Source organism: Myxocyprinus asiaticus, chromosome 35 (assembly GCF_019703515.2).
Source record: "Myxocyprinus asiaticus isolate MX2 ecotype Aquarium Trade chromosome 35, UBuf_Myxa_2, whole genome shotgun sequence".
NCBI lineage: Eukaryota > Metazoa > Chordata > Actinopteri > Cypriniformes > Catostomidae > Myxocyprinus > Myxocyprinus asiaticus.
In genome coordinates, this window is record NC_059378.1 from 22,639,201 (window position 1) to 22,663,167 (window position 23,967).

General features: G+C 39.0%; 1 protein-coding gene across 1 annotated transcript in view; it reads left to right on the top strand.

Moving 5' to 3' along the window:
- ptprga (protein tyrosine phosphatase receptor type Ga) overlaps positions 1–23,967 on the top strand; it is a 413,560-nt gene that overhangs the window by 318,707 nt on the left and 70,886 nt on the right. The window contains exons 6-7 of the mRNA XM_051672679.1: positions 1,194–1,260; positions 17,666–17,823. Coding sequence (XP_051528639.1) covers positions 1,194–1,260; positions 17,666–17,823 — 225 coding nt within the window. The remainder of the gene's footprint in view (positions 1–1,193; positions 1,261–17,665; positions 17,824–23,967) is intronic.

Genomic DNA, 23,967 nt, shown 5'->3' on the forward strand with positions numbered 1-23,967 from the left:
TGAACACTTGTCTCCTAAAAGACATCACATGTTTAAGTGCAGGATTTATACATCCTAAGGAAACCATTTTAACCTCGCTTACTACTTTTCCGAATCTCGCAAGTTCTCTCACTATGACTTCGTTTTCAACGAACAGAGGGAAGTTTGAAATTATCACTTTTGTTGCCGGAGCAAACAGCGGAGTAGTATTAACAAACATTTATTTCACCCACAAACCATTTTCAATAACCTTGTTGACCAATGCTTCTGTTTTGAGAAAAACAACTACAGCTTTATTCATTCGCGAAGCCGAAGCAATATTTTTATAGCCTATCTGCTCACTAACTGCTAGCAAATCATCTTCAATTGTAGCACTCGCCTCTGTCACGCACCTGAAACCATGGCAAAGAGATAATGACGTCCTTCCACCAGTGGACGCTATACCTAATGCCAGGTGAACCGTGCAAAGCACGGCTCACAACTTACTAGAACCCTATATTAATCTTTACAAACAATAAACTATAAAAGTAAAGAATGAAGAAAAAACACACACAAAAAAGAATATAAACATATATAAACATCGCATGACAGAAACACGCTCTCACACACGCACGCTTCTCAATCCCAACATGCACTTCGAGGGAGAGAGTGAGAGAGAGGGTGGCTAAAGGCCAGTGGAAATGTGTGAAACCTTTTCCACTCCTTTCTCATGGGAGCGTTGGTTAGATCGGCTGAAAGTAGTGAGCACTGGCCTCTTCTATACACAACCAACACACACACACAGACACACTGTCAACAATACACCTTGCCCCTAGGGTGCCGTCTATCAAAGTCAAAGTCAACCCTACAGGGGGTTCTTAAAAGCACAAATCGTTTTTTGATTCACCTTTGTCTCTGGGAAGTACATGAAATCTGCTCCATATGTTATGGATTTTCCCTGGTTGTTTTTTTTTTTTTTTTTTTTTTTTTGGTTAAAGTTTGTTAGAATTATTTTCAAACCATTTTATTTTTGTATATACAGTAGGCAGCATAGGGCTAGATATCGGTGTATCTCTGTCTTTCGCCAGCACATACACAAACACACGCCCAGATACATGCAGCTATCTATCTATTTATCTATCTATCTCTCTAGCTTTCTCTTTATCTCTCTGTCTATTTGTCTGTCAGTCATTCATAAATATTCTTCATTTTTATTCTCTCTCTCTCTCTTTCAGGTGGGCATGAAGGACAATCCTGCAGTAGATCCAATAATTCATGGTCTTAGAGGAGTGGTGCATCACGGTAAGCAGACAAATCCAGGCCTGGACACGTGTTAATTCAACAGGACGCAGGCTGAATGTGTAAACTTCTCATCTATTAATTGTGTCAAGTTACATGCATTTACAGGGTTTTTCCTGGGTCAAAAAAATATTTGTATAGTCTGACTGTACCCATGAGTAGACCACTTTACTGAGCTGGGACTGTGCTAGTGAAAATGTTTGCTTCTTTTACACAACAGATATTGTTTTTTTGTTTTTAAAGCTTAAAATTAAATGATTTAAGTCATTTTTAGGAATAACTGAGTGCAAAGGCCAGTTTATTTCCTAATATCAAACATCATTCGAACAGAACATACACCCTGTGTCTCAATCAGCTCCCTGGCTCCCTATGTTGTGAATCAGGATATTGTGAAAATTAATTCGGGCATTGGTAAAGGTACTGATCCAATGAACATTCATGACACAATCACCTGCACACATTAACACGCTTGTGCATTTAAGTGCAGCTGTTATTAACCAGCACCATCGTTGTATAACTGACACTATCGTTCATTTTCATTGAAGATGTTTAAACAAACAGTGTTATTATAACAGATAAATGGCATAAAGAAATAAAAATATATAGGAGTGCTTTTTAAACCTTTTAACAACTCAAATATTTAAAAGATTGTTTCACTTTCATGGTAATTATGAATGAAAGACATTACAAACAACATCTCTTTTAAAGAGAAAATAAGGCTTTGACTCTCTAGTTTTACACTTGTGCTCGTCTTCTAATGACTTGAGAGACTTCAGAAGACATGATGATGTTTCCGGTAAGGAAACATAGTGAGCAATGATGCTCCCTGGTATAAACGGTGCATTATGGGATTTTTTAGGGAGCTAACTTTTCAGTGCACTGGAACGATTTTGCGAATAAGATGGCCGACTCACTGATCAGTGCCCTTACTACTGAACTAGGGAGCTGATTGAGGCGCATATATTACCCTGGAGGAAAACTTTGATTTATAAAATGTGTCCAAATGGAGGTCCAGACTTTAAAGCCCTTTATGGACTTGCATTTATATTTATAGGGAATTACATAAGCATAGGTAAGGCTATGGATGGCTCCTCACTACTGTGGTTAGATCAATGTAGCAACCTTTCTAAAAAATAGATTATAGTACTGTATTTGTTGTGAAAAAAACAGTAGCTTAAACACATTTAGAAATTTTAAACACAACTGCCACAGCTGTCCAATAGATTCCACCTAACATATTATTTAATATGAAACAATACCATTTTGGTCAAAATACCACAGGTATTGTGGTATTGTTGCTATTGTGAAATCGTTAAAAAAACGTTATTTTGGCACATGGCACACTGTTCTCTCTTTTTCTCGTCAGCTTTGTTTATAATATCCGGACTGTCTAACCATTTTAGAGGTTTTCCGTTTTCCTCCATAGCGTTTTAAAGTGGAACATTTGTATTAGAACTCAAATGGGTCAGATACATTTTGTGGTCTTTGCCGCAATATCGAAGGAAGCCCTGTTGGCTTGTGCTAATGATTAGCTCTACGTGTCCAATCTCTGGAGCATGCATATTGAGGAAAACCCGGTTGACGGGTACCTACTCCTGAGATAGAGCACAGTGGATTACTTGTAGGAGTGGTTCTGTGATGGCTTGTGACACACAAAGCCAGAATTAAATCGCACCATACAAATGCGCATTTCAGATAAATAGCATATTTAGCACATACAGTATAAAGCAACAAACATGAAAATAATATAATTATATTTGCATCAGCAGCCCAGTATTTCACATGGGCAGCCACCGAAAAAGTTTAATTGCAGGAAAAACCCCAATTCATGTTACTCATCCAAATAATATCTCATACCAAATCAAGGGTGTCCAGTGGGTCTTATATGGTGGAATAAACTAAAGAGACTTGTCTGCTGTTAGTCAGTGTGTTTTTAAAGAAGCTCTTGAGTTTTGACAGGATGTACACCTAAGACCTCTGTGGCCGGTGACTGCATGATGATATGATGATGATGATGATGATGATGGTATTGAGTCAAGGAGATCTGGGTGAGAAAGCAGGGCTTTGTCGAAAAGAACATGTGCTCTGTGTTAAACCATAAACTTTAGGGTGTGTGTCATCAGTGTATGTTTATTACTGTATATAAATATACATTATAAATATACCTGACATGTATCCAGGCTGGAGAAAAACACAAACATCCACCCGCACAAACACCTCATTTATCACGTGTCATTTGTTTATAGCTTTGAGTGGAGTGTGTGTAATTGTCTACATGTGTTTTTGGAGGTAAATCTCTGGTACTGTGAAAACAGCATGATTTTTAGTTAGGGTGGCCAGTCATTCTGTTTTTCCCAGGACAGTCCCGTATTTAAGCACTTTTTCTAGTGTACACAAAAAATTGTGTTTTGTCCTGTATTTCCCCTCTCCTAAAATTTCTCTATCGCCTATGTGGCTTTCTCAGTCATGTGAGTATTCTAATCAAAGGTAGCCAAGGATACGGCTTGTAAAACCAATAAAATCACACCGTGTTATTTGAAGTACATGATTGGATTAAACTATCCAATCACAATCTCCTATCAATAGACATCCAGTTAGTGAACTCACTGAAGAGTCAGTTTGATAGAGCACACAGATGAAATTGCGGGTGGAAAAATGTCAAGGAAGTGTGCATGAACATATAATGAGTATCTTCAAAAAGAGTTAACATTTCTAAAAAAGGAGTCACAGACAGAGCCTAGTAAAGTGAGGTGTGAGATTTATGGAGCTCGCTTTTCCATCACCCATGGAGGCTGCACCGACATCGTGCAGCATGTTCATACAAAAAAGCATGTGGATGCTGCTAAAAGTAAGTGTGCCACACCAAGTGTTAGCAATTTTTTTTTTTGTGAAGAAAAGTTCAAAATCTGACAAGGTGCACACAAGTGAATTACTTTTTGCTTATCATTCTGTTGTGAACAGCCATAGTTTTCGGTTGGCTGACTGCACTGCGAAATTGATCAAGAAATTGTATGATCCAAAATTTTCTTCTGCCCGCACCAAATTGGAAGCTGTCATATGCAACGTAATCGCTTTTGTGCAGTTGGACTATCAGAAATTACTACAGCATGGCAACACACGTTTCCTCTCTCTTGGTGCAGCTCTTGGAAAAAATACTACACATTTTCAATGGTCTGCGTGCATATATTCTTTCTCAAGAAAAATGCCCAAAGTTTCTAAGAGACATTTTCAGCGATCCTTGTGCTAAACTTTGGATTGGCTTTGCACTCCAGCAAACAGCCACTTTTAACCGTGCACTGGAGATAGTAGAGTAAGACCACATATTAGACACAGAAGTGGCTTTGCACATTCATGACCTGAGAAAAGTCTTGGCTGGAGGAATCATTCATACCCTCTTACATTAAAAAGCAGTTGGATGCCCTGGTTGAAGCTGGTGACATGCGAGCGGATGATTTCTTTTGTGCAGTGAGAAACTTTTATTCAGCCTCAGTGGATTACCTCCAAAAGTGGAGCCGCTCATTGGAGAACACAGAAAAACTTGTATGGGCCCTACTGAGAGACATCCCAGAGTGGAAAGACATTCAGAGCAGCCTCGAACACTTCTACTCCAGAATCCCCGCTCTCAGTTTGACTGACGAAACCACGGTCTTTGATGAGCGGGCTTGCACAAAAAACATTGTCACTCGTCACATTACTGAGTGGAACATGAACAAGATGGCCGTGTCTGAGAGATGGACAGACATTTTTCATGAGCTGGAGAGCAAGACCATCAGCTTCGGAGTCTTAGCCAAGGTTGTGGAGTTTGTTTTTTGCCTGCCTGGGACATCTGCATCTGTGGAGCTTGCGTTCTCATTAATGAACGCAGCATGGACACTGGATAAATCTCGACTCAGTGTAACAGTCATGAAGGCAATGCTTTTTGTACGTCTTAATTTTGGACTGGACTGCTCTGCATTTTACGATAAACTCTTAAAGACAAGCGCACACTGAGAAAAATTGCTGCCAGCAAAAAGTACAAGGTGACAACAGTTACAGATGCGGATGCACTCTCTACTTTGCATTGATCTGCGCCTAGGTAAGGATACGTCAATTTCATTTTTGCTGGGAGGGGGCTGTCCCGTTTTCCACAAGCAGGAATCTGGTCACCCTATTTTTAGGACACGTACCATGGTAATACCAAGTTTATTTGGACATGTATTATGGTGTTACCATATTATTCCATATTATTACCATATTATTATTATAAAGTTCCTTGGACTTCTAGGTCAATACCATGGTATATGATTAAAGTGATTTTTCAGTGCCATTGTATATGTCAGAATATTACCAGCTGATACCATGACCGTACCACTACTATATATATATTTTTTTAAGGAACTACCATGGTTTTTTGGACATAATACCATTGCAATACAATGATTTTTGAACATGTACCAGGGTAGAACCATGGTGTTCTTTAAAGCACCTTGGATTACAATGTGTGTAGGTTGAAACTAACATGATGCTGAGACAAACGTTTGATTAACTGTGATGGGGCGCCAAAAGGCAATTTGGGTTATGTAAGACAAACCTCGATAGATTATGCCATGTAAATTCTGTGTAGAAGTTTCAAAAGTTGACCCCACAAAGGTCAATATTGCATAATTCACAGTGTCCCTTCTAGATGTTAAGAGTTCTGGACAGATACAGACACCTCCAGCTGCTCCCAGCGTGAACTGATGTATGTTAAAGAATATTGAGGTAAAACAGGCTTGACTGTCCATGATTTAGACAGTAAATTGACACCATTATGGGTTTCTTAGTTAATATACTCTTGTTCTGCCTGCTTTTCTGTCATCAGGAACATCTCTCAATGTGTCCAAACGACGTTTAAAGGCATGTCAAGGCTTTGATTTTAATTACCGGTTTGCGATTTTTTGCTGCCCACTGAAACGGTCATAGACAGTGAGTGAGTGAGTCAGTGAGCGAGTGAGTGAGTGAGTGAGCGAGCGAGTGAACGAGTGAGTGAGTAAATGAGTGAGTGAGTTAGAGAGAGAGAGAAGGGCAAAGACGTGGTGTAATCCGGGCAACAGTTCTACTAAAAGCATCACGGTTCCATTTTGACAAAAAGATCAACTCTGATGTAGTGTAATAAAAGCACTTGCTTTAAACGGGGCCCATTCTAAGGGATTTTACCAAGACGGAAAATAGTTCTGCTTCTACCTGATAATGATGACCATTTATCTGAACAATGATGAAAGATTTTTACATATATAACAAGCAAATAGTAGTGGTGCTTTCCCATGCAAAAGTCACTGCCATGATGCTAGGGTGTTGGTTGCTAGGACGTTGCTAGGTGGTTGCTTACCGGACCAAGTCAAAAGAGCCCATCTCCAAGTCTCTATGATATTTTGGTCCCTAGATATGGCTCAGGTCCCTCTCAATGTAAGTCTATGGGATTTTTTCACCTGTTCTGTCATATGTCAGGCAAAAATCATAAGTCAGATTTATTTTAATTGATGTTGGCCGGTCAAACTCACACAAACCATAACAAATATGCTTACACATAAACAGATGAAAACCTCAGTCATAGAGGCAGTAGTAGCATTTGAAGTAGCCTATTCTGAGTATTATGCAGCTAGTTTAAATATTCTGTCCACCATTTACTTTAAAAGGCATTGGTTTCACGCAACCCCTCTCATCCCCACAAAATGACGTTTCATCACACCTTTAGGAAAAACATTCAGTTAGTGAACTGAACAATTAGTGCATAGCAAATAGGGTTGCAGATATCAGAAATTGATTGACAGTCATTAATGTAAATTAATAAAATATAACTAGCATTTTGCTTCACTGACAGAATAAATATCAAGTTTTTTTGTAAGTAAAGCATACAGACTGACATATGTTATAAACAGACATGGCTTATTTGTCACGTTTTGTCATGACGCATAAACAGAATATGAAAAATGGTTTCACACGATTAGTTAAAGCAGATGCTCCTGATTAAAACAAGCCCAAATACAACGTGAGAACTTGCATTGTTTTGCGCTATAAACAACAGAAGTTCTTGCGTGAACATACTTGCCAATCATATGTCTGCAGAAGACTTGGAGTATTACACACGAGTCGCATGGACTACTTTTATTATACTTTTAGGGCATTTTTTAAGATTTAATCCACATTATCCACTGCCATTGTTTTGAAAAGACGAACCATGATATTTATTAAAAACCTTTTGTGTTCCACATAAGAAAGTAAGTCATATGGGTTTAGAATTACATAAGGGTGAGTAAATTATGACAGAATTTTCAAATCCCTAACCCTGAGTATGAGCAATAGTAATAATGATGCTTGTCTTAGTAAGCAGCATAAATAAAATAAAAAAGGAGACCAATTTGTTTATCTTTATAACTTTAAGTCAGGCTAGTGTGGCCTGTTTGCTGGAGCGTGTTGATCTTGTTTGCTCAGAAGGGGTGGAATAGGGGTTGGGATGTGTGTGTGTTTGTGTGTGTGTGTGTGTGTGTTCTCAGCAGGAGGTTGCACAGGGCTGTGTTCTCTGTCCTTATACCAGACAGTTAAGAGCAGGGGGTCTGCACAGATTCAGATAGAGCTGCGTCTCTGCTGTCAGTACACAGACGTCTATCATTTCACCCTCTTCACCTCCTAGTGCACGCTTGCACTAAATACAGGAAGCTGGACTGAACGATTTGTGACTCAAATGCACGTAAACCGTTTCCCCGAATCCACTTAAAAGGATAGTTCACCAAAAATTAAAATTCTATCATCATTTACTCACTCCCATGTCATTCTAAACCTGTATGATTTTCTTTTTTCTGTGGAACACAAAAGGAAATGTTAGGCAGAATGTTCTTTACTTTAGAAAATATCTTTGTGTGCAGAACAGACTGAAATTCAAGTCGTTATTTACTGAAAATCTTACCATCTGTCTTAAGTCTCATTTGTTTGTTTTTTAGTGCATTGCAGTTGGTTAGAAGGAGGCACATAAGAACCAATCATGTTTGGTGTATTTGATGGGAGGAGTAGATTATCATTGAATAAGGACTTATATTTATGTATTTTCCTTATACAAAGCTATCATATGATTTCAGAAGACTTGGAATATTGTTCATTAGCCAAATGTAATACCTTTTAAGTGGTTTATGGGTTATTTTTGGAGCTTGACAACCTCTGGTCACCATTCACTTTTATTGTATGGAACAGAGTATAGTGAACATTTTGTTAAACTTCTCCTTTTTGTTTTTCCATGGAAGAAAGAATGTCATATGGATTAAAACATCATCATTACCCATGTATGAGAGTGAGTTAATGATGACAGAGTTTTGGCAGTCAAAAGGCACTAAAAAGGCACACATCCATGATGACTATCAGGGGAGTAATTGTACATACCTGTATTTTAAGCTCTTAGGCTGGCAGAAGAGTATTCCTGTCTTGTTAAGCGATTATCCAATGGGCTTCTATGAACATTTCTCTTAATATTTAACTGCACATTAAAAGCAGGCATGCCATGCAAATGCCTCACCGCATATTACAAGACAGCATTCACTCTGTAAAAACGGCCCAGTGTGAACATGAGTGCATTTGCTTTAAAGAGATAACAATGGAGTTTGGGCCAAGGAGACACATCCATGTGCTTTACACTGGCCACTGGGAACATGTAACTTGCAAATGTTTAATTCAGACATGTAAGCTTTTGTTCTTTTGCCTGATGTAAAACAGGCTGTAATGAATCTCTCATGAAGGTGAACGCTCCATTTTAAAATCAATGGCGGTTACAAATTAGGTCTGATTAGAGCCTAATACAGCTGGTGTTGGGTTGCTGGCAGTATTTCATGAGGCCAGCAACAATTTATTTTACGTGGCCAAGTACAACTAATGTGGTGAACAATTGAACCAGATGACAATCATAACCCTGAAACAAGAAGCGCCAAACTGAAATCTCCTTTTCATCAGGAAGGTATAAAGCATCCTTACATTCAGCCACACCTTTGTCCTGAGTTCCTGTCCAGAGGGTCGTTAACAGGATACACTTCTATAACAGGAGCAATAACAGAAAAATAACCAACATTCTGAATCTCTGGCCTGAGTGGTAGGAGATGTAACAGAATACAAACCATCCAAAGTGCAAAGTCTCCGCTTCACAGAGAGGGAGGATAACAGATCATCCAACGTTCTCATTGTTCATCCAAGAGACAGTAGAAGAGCGACCAAGTACCAAGTTTTACAACAAGAGACTATTGCAACGGCAAGTTTGGAATCCCTATACCAGGGAGACAACTACAGCAACAAGGTTTAGCTCTGGTGAGCAAACCTTCTCTTTAAGTTTTGTGCATCTGCGTGTTCCAGACGATGAATCTTCACCGACCTAAGGGCTGTATATCTGCATGTTCCAGATTGCAAGAACCCTCTCTGTGCTTCCAGGAGATCAGCATTCCACAGCTCCTTCGTGTCCAAGGCTGTTGAAATGGAATCCAGCTCCTTCCCCATTGTAAAATGGCCCTGAGCCCCAGTGGAAAATGTCACTATCACCGAACTCATCAATCGATCAAGGAGAACGTAAATATCACTACTTAACCTCTTTCCAGAGACCTTGGCATTAATGTAAACTATTAGTTTATGATTTTCTAATGTTCTTTAGATTACATAACCTGTGTATCAGATGTTTTGCAAATAATCATTGCATTATTTGTTTAATTTGGAATAAGGTTTTCACCTTATTAATTAATAGAGAAACAGCAATTTATCTTTCATAAGATAATAGTCATATTTTGCCATTGCTACATCCAATTCAACCACTTACATCTTTCCATCCTCTGCACTTTATTTACCTATTCCTTTATTTTATCTTTTAGCATATTAGTGCATTTTGTAGGTTTTGTTAGTTATTCTTGTTTATCTTTTTGTAATAAAAATTATTTTATTACAACTGTGTGTTCCTTGTGTTGATGATACAGAAGAGCTCTAAAGGGTTAGGCTGCTCTCGAATCCTTCAGATGACCAACTCCCTCCAATTTACATATTTTTAATTTATTTTTGGTCCATTTTGATAATTTTTTATACTATTGAGGTGAAACTCCTTAGCTGGTGCCCCGAGGATGGAGGGAGGGGCCGTCTGATATTAATAATCAAAAATCACCACATATTTTGGTGTCTTGTGTGAGGCCCAGTTCATTTCAGTTGGTACCAGGGTGATTCTCACTACAATAATCTCCTAAAAATATTATTATTTCCCAAGAAGTGGGGGGAAGTTACTACAGCACTAACATCACAACCATGACTACATTAACAAATGATTGCCCAAGTTTACATATCACTGCCTATATGGTATTCAGCAACTCAGTCACATTAGTCAATCACATTCACAGCAGAGGTAATTTACATATAGAAGTCTTAAAGCTAAAGGAGCAAAAACAGCTTTAAATGAATATTCTGGGTTCAAATCAAGTTACGCTCAATCGACAGCATTTGTGGCATAATACTGAAAACCACAAAAATGTATTTAGACTTGTCCTTTCTTTTCTCTAAAAAAAATAAAAAATAACAAAATTAAGACAAAAATCTGGGTTCCAGTGAGGAACATACAATGAAAGTGAATGGGACCAATCCATAAGCATTAAAATACACACTATTTCAGAAGTATAGCCACAAGATATAAACAATAGGCGTGTTAACATGATTTTAGTGTGATATAATCGCTTACTAAACTTTTCTGTGTAAAGTTATACTAACCAATTTAACAACTTTGTTGCCATGATGATGTAATGTCAACAAACCCTAAAATGACAAAAAATTATGATTTACCAACTTTAAAGCTCAAATAATATATGAGTTTTAACAGAAAATGTAAGTGCTTTTATAAAATAATAAGCTTCACATTTCTGCCTTTAACCCATAAAAAAATTGGCCCCATTCACTTCCATTGTAAGTGCTTCAATGTAACCTCGATTTTTGATTGATTTATTTATTTTTTTGGTAAAGAAAAGGACGGATTTTTAAAGAATTAATTTTTGTGATAATCAACTTTATGCCACAAATTCTGTCGATTGAGCTTATTGAACTCGGAATATTCTTTTTATTTTATGGGTCAAAAAGTGGATGGAAAATGGTCATGTAAACTAAGTTACAATGTTTTGGTACAAGAAAACTTGCATAACATTATAAGGGAACTTCTAAGGGGGGAAAAATGACACAAAAGTGTATAACAGTGGTTCTTAGCCTGGGGGCCTCAGTAAACTTTCAAGGGGGCCGCAAGTTGACTTAAAACTTTATAAAAGTAGATTATATTAAAATAATCACGCTGTGACAAATCTCAAGTTATTTTCTCAAGGAGGAAGCGAGGGCTGGGTAAATGTTCAACGCAAGTCTTTTATTTTACACATTTTCTCGTCTAACATAACAAGGTTTGCTTTTCAGTACAACACAAAACACACAGAACACTCTGCTGTGTGTCTCTCTCTCTCTCCTCCTGTGGTCTGGACTGCCCTCCTCCCAATTTTTCCCGTGGAGGCTTGCGGGACCTCTCGTACTGCAAATAATAGGGGCTTGAGCCACTTGTCCCAATTTCAAGCATCCTCGTGCTCGAACTTACGAATCGTATTTTTCAGGGTCAGATTAAATCGTTCGACCAAGCCGTCTGTTTGGGAGTGGTAAATGCGGGTCTGAATCTATTTAATCCCCAATAATTTGTACAGTTCGCGCTATGTACGTGACATAAACGTAGTATAATAGGAACAGGAATAGGAACAGGATGAGGGGAAGGAGAGAGGGGGAAGGAGAGAGAGAGAGAAGAAGAGGGCTCGCCGGCCCCTGAATATGCCACAATATAGTCCTCTGCAAGCTGAATCTGCGTCGGGTGGTGCCACTGGACCCATTCCGCCATCCCTTTCGATAGTCGGTTGATCAGCTGCTCCAGAACCACCAGGTCGACTTCAGCTGCGACATCGCATTTTGTTGCCAGCAGCCACTGCTGGCAGGAGTCACAGAGCTGTTGGGTGAAGGCAAACGGGCGGCCGAGCTCGCCAAGCATCAGAAAGCGTAAGTGCAGGTGGTGCTGCTCTGCGCTGCAGCCGTCCCATTGCAAAATGGCACGTTTCAAGTCCTGATACCCAAGGAGGTTGGCAATGGATAGTTGTTGGGCTACCCACTGGGACTCTGGCCATCCCGAATGCCTCCAGGTCGTCCTCTGGCCCCAACTTGGCAAGCTTGAAGTGGGTCATGGCGGGGGTGCTGGCCGAGGTCGCGACAGTGGAAGCCCCCTGTGGTATCAAGCTCCATAACACCTGCCGGTCCTCTGCTTGAGCTTGAAGGATGACCTGGAATCGCTGCTCCTGTTCCTGGCACAGCTCAAGCAGAGTTTGACGTTGAGTTTGGTGGATGCTGATGAGGGTCTTGATCAGCATGGCGAAGGGCGAGGACTCCATGATGGTGTAACTTCCTCCAGATTCCCAGGTTTCAGAACCACTGTGACAAATCTCAAGTTCTCTTCTCAAGGAGGAAGCGAGGGCCGGGTAAATGTTCAACACAAGTCTTTTATTTTACACACTTTCTTATCTAACACAACAAGGTTTGCTTATCAGCACAACACAAAACACATAGAACACTCTGCTGCATGTGTCTCTCTCTCTGCCGGCAGTCTGGTCTGCTCTTTTAACCCCCTCCAGCTCTCACTGCAACACAAAACAGCTGTTAGAGGTGATTTCCCACAGGTGTCAATCCTTACCGCTCTTACTCTCCAGGCCTCGCTCTCCACAGATGTCGCTCGGCCACGCCCTCATCACCACACATAAAATGCTAAAAATCAAGATGTAAGCCTACATATAAACTAATAGTTCCTGAAACTTTTATAATCATGAAATTAATCATGAGTTTCTGGGCGATAGGGGTCTTTGAATATTGTTTTGGACAGTATAGGGGGCATTGGGGACAAAAAGGTTGAAAACCACAGGTGTAGAATATGGTCCTTTTAAGCTAAAATCTTGTTTAAAGTCAACATGAAAAATCTGGTATTTCAGAGTGAAACAGGATATTCATAGAAGTTGGCATGTAAGGCAGGGCTTGATTTTATCCTAAGGGAATTTATTGTATTGTGAAAAATAGGAGTTGCATTTCAGAATAGAGCGAGGTGTTTTGAGGGGGTGGGTTAATGTGTGTAAGTTGAAACTAACTTGATGCTGAGACCAACGTTTGAATAAATAAGAGAGCTTGATGATTTTTGCTGAAATGGAAAGTTATTACAGAGGCAGAGCAAGTTAATACATAATCATGAAAGATTACGAAGACAAACATTTCTTTATCTTTGAAATAAGGTAACCAGCAACATGTATCAAAGGGATAGTTTACCCAAAAATGTTATTCTCTCATAATTTACTCACTCTCATGCCATCCCAGATATGTATGGCTTTCTTTCTTCTGCTGAACACAAACAATATTTGTAAAAGAATATCTCAGCTCTGTAGGTCCATACAATGCAAGTGAATGGTGGCCAGAACTTTGAAGGTCCAAAAAGCATTTAAAGACAGCATAAAAGTCAACTATATGACTCCAGTGGTTTAATATACAGATTTAGCCAAAAATATTGGCAACCTTGTTAAATATAAGCAAAGAAGGCTGTAAAAAAATTTTTTTTAATGTTTATCCTTTTGATCTTCATTCAAAATATTTTAAAAAATCTGACCTTTAATTGAAGTAAACTAACTGAAGGTGGGGGGTGGGGGGGTCATATTTAAATAAACATTTTTCATCCAAAACACATTTGCCACAATTATTGGCACCCTTAGAAATTTGTATGAGTAAAATATATCTGAAGTATAAAATTTTTTAATACACCTGAGTGACTAGGAACATGAAATTGTTCAGTCATTATAGTCATCAGGTGTAAATATGAGGTAAAAGACAAGCCAAATTCCCTTAGTCATCCATCACAATGGGTAAGACAGAATAATGTTATGATGTGCGGCAAAAGGTTGTTGAGCTTCGAAAAATTGGAAGTGGCTGTAAGAAAATAGCTAAAGCATTGAAAATACCCATTTCCACCATCAGGGCAATAATTAAAAACTTCCAATCAACTGGAAATGTTAAGAATCGGCCTGGAAGAAGACTGTATTGTCTCCAGGCATGGTGAGGAGGATGGTTCGAGTGGCCAAAAATTCTCAGAGGATCACAGCTGGAAAACTGCAGAAATTAGTTGGGTCTTGGGGTCAGGAAGGCTCCAGAACTACAATCAGACAGCACGTACATCACAACAAGTTGTTTGGAAGCTGTTATCTTGGCAAAGGGAGGTTGTACAAACTATTGAATAAAAGGGTGCCCATAATTTTGCCACACATATATTTGACAAAAATATTTGTTTTTTGTTGTGTTTGCAATTGTTTGATATCTATTAGAGGATAGGTTTTTGAATGAAAAACCAAAAGGATAAACAATAAAGAAATTTTTCTGGCCATCAAGTGGGTGGTCCTGACCCTTTGGTCCTACCTCCTGAGACGGGCCTTCACCCTCTGTTCGGACCACGTGGGGGCATGGTCAAGTGCCGATTTGTGAATGGAGAGTGAGTTTGGGAGATGAGAGAGTTAAGGATTGACACCTGGGGGAAATTATCTCTGACACCTGTTTTGGGTTACAGTGAGAGCTGGAGGGAGATAAAGGAGCAGCCAGAGCCACAGTGGGAGAGAAAGAGGAGCCAGAGTTCTGAGACAATGCTGTTAATGTTAAAATTACTTTTGTGTTTATGGAGCGACAGAGTGTTTTGTGTTTGTGTGTAGCGACCTGTAATAAACTACGCAAAAGAGTGTGAGCTGGTTCCCGCTTCCTCGTTTTCCTTGAGACTGATCTGAGATCTGTCACATGAAGATTTAAAGTAAAAAAAAAATATGACATACATATTTACCTGTTTCTCACCCACACCTGTCATATCGCTTCTGAAGATATTGATTTTAACCACTGGAGTCTTACGGATTACTTTTATGCTGAATTTATATACTTTTTGGAGCTTCAAAGTTTTGGTCACCATTCACTTACATTGTGAGGACCTACAGAGCTGAGATAGTTTTCTAAAAATCTTTGTTTGTGTTCAGTCATAAGTCATACACGTCTGGGATGGCATGTGGGTAAATGATGAGAGAATTATCATTTTTGGGTGAACTATACCTTTAAATGAAAATAAATATGGTAGAGTTTGATTTCTTTTTTAATTTAATAGCCCTGCCACAGAATTGGATCAAAATAACTTCACTGCTATACTGACTGTTCATGTTCGCTTGTTGTGTGGCAGTTGATGTAAAGTTGTGATGGACGTTTGGTGGCAGAACTGTGTGTGGCAGTGAAAGACAGTGGTTTGCTGGGTTCAGACACGGATGTGTGACTGGAGAGTGTTTGCCCTGTGGCAATGTGTGTGTGTGACAGTAGAGTGCTCTTTGCCATCCATTACTATGCCACTGAGGCATAGCGAAAGCTTCTCTCCCTCTCTAGTTCTACATTCCCAGTACATCCTTCAGGGGATTACCATTCATTCAACCTTAACTTCAGTATACACACAACACAAGGCATGTTAGTGTATCCATTTACACACTAGGTGTCCACCCTGCATATAAATGAGTGTGCTTCAGTTAATTTTGCACTCTCTCTGTCTCTGAGCCAGTGATAATGAGGCCGCTATCAGTTTGCAGCATCTCTGAATCCTGCTGTGATTGGTAGTGGCATCTCGTGTTGTTGAGTTCATGTTTGTCCCCTTGCGCGCCACACCAGACATCGAGTATTGTTCACACAATCAAGCGTCCCTTCTCTGGGGTGCATAAATCAAAACAGTGAAATTATTTTTCCGGTTCTCTACAGAATGTATTACAAGTCCGTTAATTCATTCTTTTAGGAATGCTTTGAAGTCTCCATCGGCCCGGCCCTCGCTGCACTGATTGGCAATTAATTTCTAATGGCTGTAATTGCACAAGCAGCACTATGACAGGACAGACCTTGTCAACATGGCATTTTTTTCGTCCGCTGTGTGCATTCACTTTGATTCTGTAAAATAATCAAAGATACTGAATGTTTTTCCAAATTGCATGCTGTTTATGCTATGCTTTTGCATGCTAAGCTCCTTTGAGCAGGATTCCCAATTTTAGATTTGGAAAATGGGTCATTGGTTGGCAAGATACACTTTTGTTTGTATTCTTCGTGCGTCATCTTCGCTCTACATCAAACCAATCAGGTTCCTGCATCTGTTTATCTTGATTTCAGGCAAAATGTTTGTGTTTGGAAATCAAAATAATAAATACTCAAGTGGAAAGCTCTATAATGTAGCACTTCTCGTTTTATCATGTAGCCAGGCCAGCCATATGTTGGGCAGGCATTGTTGGATGGAACTGATAAGCGTTTCAATCAGAGGAGGATTATGGGTAGAAATCTCCAGATTGTGTCCTCTCGAGGATTGAACGGCTTTAAAACGCATAACTCATCCATAGCTTGAACGTCTAGTCTGGCACATGTCCTCTTTTGGACTGACAACAGACACAACAATCTATTTTAGGCAAGCTTTGTTTCAGTCAATCTGGCACATGTGTACAGACGGAATGCAAGAACGATTCCTGTGAGAAAATCAGACAGATTGATAAACTCAATTGTTAAATGAATCGCTGTGGACTATAGGCCAGTGATAGGCTTATGTTCAATTATATGGAAATAAACCAACATTACAGTAGAGTATATTGACTTTTGAAGGCAATTCTTGTTTTGTCTAATCAATGCTTTTCTCATCTGCCACAATGTAATGTTTTTTGCCTCATCTGAATTTTAATATTTACTACATATTTAAAATTATTTTGTTTATTATATTTTTAATTATCTTTATTTGGGGGCCGTTTTTCACAAATATTGATATATGTTATTCATTGCTATTCATTTGATTAATTAATCAGCATATCACTTAATTAATTTGATTAAAAATTGTAATCGATTAACAGCCGTAATAGTTACTGGTACTGGCTAGTATCACTATTTTATTGCTCATCCTAGGGTTAGGGATTGTTTTGCCAAATTCTTACTTAAGCGATCGTGCTTCCTATTTTGCCTGGCAGATGATTAAATGAACAAAACAATTCCATGGACTAACATTGAAGGAGCCAGGGGCCATATCAAGGGACCAAATTATCATAGACTTGGTGGTTGACTCTTGTGAATGTGGCTGTAAGAAACCACCTAACCACCCCAAACACCCTAACAACTGGAAAGCAACACAATAAGAACCGCCCAGAACACCTTAGTAACCAATAAGCAACCCACAACATCATGTCAGTGAATTTAGCATGTGCTCACCACTGTAGTTATGCTTTTGGTCTCAATATAGCCCAGTCAGGATTATCCTGAAATTTGCTGTTTTCCCAGATCTCTGTTTCTAATTCAACATGTCTCTGTATTTTAGAGAAAGAAACATTTCTGGAGCCCTTTGTACTGAGGGATCTGTTACCATCCTCCATCGGGAGTTACTACCGTTACATTGGCTCTCTGACCACCCCTCCCTGTAGTAAAGTTGTGGAGTGGATCGTCTTCAGTCGCCCTGTGTTTCTCTCCTACAAACAGGTGAGTTTTTTCTGCACATATAAAGAAGTTTTGAAGTTATTCATGCTTGTCGAGTGTTAAAAAAACATTAATTTTATTTTAAGACATATGCAGAATTATACAGAGCAACATCAGAATCTGATTATGCATCTTTATTCAAAGCTAAGCTCAAAGTCACAATTCCCATAATGCAGAGTGGCTGACCCAGTTGAGAAGTCTGAAGGATAGAATTGTTTCACATTTATTAGACAGCGCTCACGAAAAACACCTGGGGGTTTGGGACAAGAGCGCAACAGAATAAGAGATACAAATTAAAAGAAAACACAAGTGTGTATTATACCCTTTTTTGTTCTAATGGAAACTTCAGGCTGTTTCATGACTTGCGTCAATGGAAGCTTGCGTCATTTTTCCAAGCTTGCTAGGTAGCAAGAAAGGTAAAATATGCCACTATAAATGTAAAAATAGTGAAAGCAAATGAAGGAGGTAACATGTATTTGAGTTTAAAATAGAAAAGTTGATTATATATGAATATTCATGATGTATTTGCAGTGATTGGCAATATATGTAATAAAGCAATATTGTAAATGTTGCAATATTTAAATGTGTCATGCCATTAATTTTCCTAAAGACCATGTTGTCAGACTAGTTTTGTGACAGATATATTTTAATAGCTCCTCTGATTTTAACAATGTTAGAGTTGGTCCTGTAAATTTTATTCATTTCCGCGAGTCCGTTCAAACTGTCCATTTCAACAATAATTTTTTGTGCAATAACTCAAAAAAAATCCCGGAAGTCAGTTTTGTAAAAATATATGTAGGTATATTATTGCCGTTTATTACTGTAATGAGTCAGCAGAGTTGGTATCCATGTGCAGCTTTATTAATAGCAGAAGTAGTAATATTGTCTGTATTACAGACAGGGTCAACCACCAGCAATAGTAGTATCCAAGGTAAATCAGAGAGATAAAAATCACAAAACAGGCAAGAGATCAGGGCAGTGTTTGGAGAGGGGTCAACAAGTCCTATAGTGAAAGAATATCATCCCCACTGTGAAGCATGGTGGTGGCTCACTGATGTTTTGGGGGTGTGTGAGCTCTAAAGGCACGGGGAACCTTGTGAAAATTGATGGCAAGATGAATGCAGCATGTTATCAGAAAATACTGGCAGACAATTTGCATTCTTCTGCACGAAAGCTGCACATGGGACACTCTTGGACATTCCAGCACGACAATGACCCTAAGCACAAGGCCAAGTTGACCCTCCAGTGGTTACAGCAGAAAAAGGTCAAGGTTCTGGAGTGGCCATCACAGTCTACTGACCTTAATATCATCAAGCCACTCTGGGGAGATCTCAAACGTGCAGTTCATGCAAGACGACCAAAGACTTTGCATGACCTGGAGGCATTTTGCCAAGACGAATGGGCAGCTATACCACATGCAAGAATTTGGGGCCTCATAGACAACTATTACAAAAGACTGCACGCTGTCATTGATGCTAAAGGGGGCAATACACAGTATTAAGAATTAAGGGTATGCAGACTTTTTAAGGGTATGCAGTTTTTGAACTTTTGACTTTTTGACTTTTTCTTTGTTGCCATGTTTTGTTTTATGATTGTGCCATTCTGTTATAACCTACAGTTGAATATGAATCCCATATTTATAAGAATAAAAGAAATGTGTTTTGCCTGCTCACTCATGTTTTCTTTAAAAATGGTACATATATTACCAATTCTCCAAGGGTATGCAAACTTTTGAGCACAACTGTATAATATACATACATACATACACACATACATGCACAGACACACACATTCATACATACACACATACACATACGTAGTGCAAATCTAAGTACAAATCATAGCAAAGACACTATATGACCAAAAGTATGGGGACACCCCTTTCTAATTATTGGGTTTGGCTATTTCAGATACACCCATTGCTAACAGGTGCACAAAATACAACCATACAAGCATATAGCCAAGACAAACAACTTCAGTGTAATCAAAGTCTTTCTGGCAAGTCAGTCTTTCTGGCAAGTCAGTCCATCTTTGATTCCATCTTTGGAATGCTCTCGTGAAGCTATCTTCAGTCATTAAAGTGCAGCTCCTATCTACTTGAATGGGGGAACACGAAATCTCAAAACATCTGACAAGACTGGAATCATAAATTGTCCTTTTTTACCTCCGATTATGCTAAGAAAAAAAAATTCCCATCTTGTGTAGCTAATGCGCATGTGTGTTCTCGAGTTTATTGATAAGCGATGTCTGTATTGAAAAGGTGATTGGCTCTTTTACCTGTAATGCGGGAGTTCCTTTCTACATCTGTTGACTGTGGGGTGTTCCAATTTCTCCCATTCATTTTAATAGAACTGGCCCGTCTCTGCTAAATAGTCTCTGGTAGAATGGAGCATGTCAAAGTGCTCAGTCATTTTCAGTATTGCACTCTCAGAGGAAGCCATCAGTAAAATGGTTTACTGTGTCTAGTGTGGAAGACTTGACTTGCCTGCTCAAGACCCAGACCTGACCCCCACTGAACACCTTTGAGATGAATTGGAACGCCAACTGCAAGCCAGGCCCAATTGCCTAACATCAATGCCTGACCTCACTGATTCTCTTGTGTCTGATTAGATGTCTAAGTAGAGGAACGTGACAGGTTGGGAATAAAGTTTATGTTGTAAAGGCAGGGAACACAGTGACTGTTTATGAAGGTTCTTTTCTTTTATAAACCCAGCGCAACCGATCCACACCCAAGCCTCTCTTTGGCTTCTGATCTCACCATGTGTTAAAAAGAAAAGGTTTTGCTGTAACATATAAAAGATCAAAGGATATCTGTGTAAATCTCAGCCAGCCATGTAAGATTCCATGTTATTTCAAGTCATTTCAAGATTTATAACTGAAAGATGTGAAAAAAGGAAAATAGACCATAGTCAGCAGTAGACGCCATATTTAATTTGACATGTATGAAAATGAGACTGTGAGGGACAGAAGTACAATCTGTTCAGTTTGTCATACTGTTGTGTATGACATCTTCATTGACTTACCAATCAACACTCAAGTACACAACAATACAACACGGGAACACATTCATGAAACATGAGCAGACAAAATGTCATACAATTTTAAAAATCTAAAAAAAATTGTTTTAACTTCCAAAAAAGGACACACTTTACCTTTAAATCATTTATGAATTTTTAGCGATAAAAGAACACAGCATTTGTATGACATTAAAGGTAGCCAGCTTACTACGCATCTGTGTAAGATTCACTTTAACAGCTATAGCTCCGATTTTGTCCTTCAGGGCTTTGTCAGATTTGTGTCAGCGCCACAGTATTCAGATGATATTCTGATTCTGTCTCCACATCAAAAGCACAGGAAGTGATATGTGTATGGGTCAAAGCACAACAAGCTTTTAACAAAAAGACACAGCCTCTTCTTTAGAACCGTAAATGCTGCCCACAGAAGCCTTCTGCTCTCATTTGACACCTCTTAAAGTTCTTTTGTTCCCTTTTGTCTTGGGGTGATTTTGTTAAAAAGGAAACACCACTGAGGCAGATATTAGTGAGACGGTTGTCCTTCACTCTCCATCTTTTCTTGCCCCTTTGTTCTTCATCAAAGCTTGAAGTAGGTCATTGAGAATGACAGACAGTGCTCTGAGGCACTTTAAGAGCTGATCAATGCTCAGCCTACTACATTTGCAACATCTGGAGCAGGGGTCGATATCACACACACACACACACACACACACATTGCTATATGCCCCAAGAATGCCCTGTTGCTGTGGTTACCCATAAGGGATTACTCAACCGTCAGACTTCAGTATGTGTTTTTAGAAATGACACATATATACAGTACACACAGATGTGCAACCCAGAATGACCCTGTTGCTGTGATTTCTCACAAGGGATTACTTAACCTTGCACATAATGCTCAGTCATTCCATAAACACGTACACACACACACACACACACAGACACACACAAATCTATCCCAGATTACTACAGAGCTAAGAATTGAACACAATAAGAGGCATGCTTTTGTAGCCAGGACCTAATCTCATTCCCAAAAAGCTGTTTAGAAGCAGGTTTTGGCATATGAGTGATTAATAGAGGAGGATTGTGATTATGAGATTATCTAAGAGCTCCATATTGATGCTACTGGACTCAGTGTGAAACACTGAAGCACAGAAAGTGATGTCACACAAGTCAGGAAGAGATAACTTGGGTCCAAATTCCTGTACTTTCAGAGTATAGCCCCTTTCCTAGTGCAGGAACTAAACCCTTTTTAGGTGCTTTTACTTGGAACTACTACTTTCCGTCACTTTAGCACATGATGAACTATAGTGTTCCTCTTAGCCATTGCTTGAGACTTTTTTAGCTCCTGTTCCGGAGTAGATAATTTTTGGGTATACGTATCACGCACAAAGTGTGCCATTCCTCTTAATAGTTCTTATCTAGAAAGTTCAAGGGGGAAGTACCGGGACTGTATGTGAGAAAAGGGCTAGTGTGCTGAGTTTGATGAAGAACGATATTATACCTGTCTGCAATATTACACCTGTTTAGCATGCAGAAACGCAGGACTAGACAAAGACCAGATCAGCCTCCACTGTCATTGCTCTTGGGAGTTTGCATATTCACATGTGTGATGGTATGTGTATGTACACCAGATGCAAGCATGCTTAAGATCCCAAGCATGCTCACATGCTCATTTGAAGTCCCAGACTTATTTGGATGCTGAAACATGCAGATAATAAAACATTCACAGATGTGCAGACTGTTCTTGTGTTTCTTTCTTGCCTGCATTTCACACACACACTCAAACACACAAAATACTTTGTGTATTCCACTGCTGTCTGAATATGGTTAGTAAACATGATACGTCTTTTCTTTGAAGTGTCACTCATGTCATTCAGCACAGGTCAGTTCTCACCACAACTTTGAAAAATCAGGCTTGTTCACACTGCACCCAATTACGATAGATTTTTTATATTTGAATTTAAGGAATGATGGTCCACATTCAGATTTTGCAAGGGATCAGATCTGTTTGTTCAGACAGTGTAATCAATATCCTGTACATCTACATCAGTTGTCATAATGACTAAAGCATCATGTCAGACGACTTCAACAACATTTGAGCAGCGGTCAGTGTGGAAATAGAGGGCAGAAAAAAATTACATTTTGGCTCCATCATGACCTAGTCAACATAGTCTCATGACAACTCGTAATAATTTTGTACAAGATGGCGAAATCGTAAGATATAGCATGAGTTGGCTTGCATGAAAAGGTACAACTTTAATTCCCATAGAGACCAACTAATCAACAAAGAGAGTTTAAAACTGATACAATACAGGCATACTATTTTAGCTAGCTTCCTTCCCAGCATTTTATCTTAAAGGGATAGTTCACCCAAAAATTAAAATTCTCTCTTTATGCAGTCCCAGATGTGTATGACTTTCTTCCTTCTGCAGAACACAAACAAAGATTTTTAGAAGAATATCTCAGCTCTATAGGTCCATACAATGCAAGAGAATGGTGACCAGACCTTTGAAGCTCCAAAAATCACATAAAGGCTGCATATTCATGTGACTCAAGTGATTAAATCCATATCGTCAGAAGCGATATGATAGGTGTGGGTGAGAAACAGATCAATATTTAAGTCTTTTTTTACAATAAATCTCCACTTTCACGTTCACATTCTTTTACATTTTGAAAGTGAAAGTGGGGATTTATGATATATAAGGTCTTAAACATTGATCTGTTGCTCACCGACACCTATAATATTGCTTCTGAAGATATAGATTTAACCACTGGAGTCATATGGATTACAATTATGTGGCCTTTATATAATTTTTGGAGCTTCAAAGGTCTGGTCACCATTCACTTGCATTGTATGAACCAACAGAGCTGAGATATTCTTTTAAAGATCTTTGTTTGTGTTCTGCAGAAGAAAGAACGTCATGCACATCTAGGATGGAATGAGGGTGAGTAAATGATGAGATAATTATCCTTTTTGGGTGAACTATCCCTTTAAGAAAGGAAATGTCTATTAACAAATTTGGATACTCATCCATATTTAATTATGCAATACGAATGACCGATGTATGTTAGTAACCTGTAATACTCTTCCCTCTTCTCGTTCCAAACCCCAATGTTTTCTTTTTTCCATGGT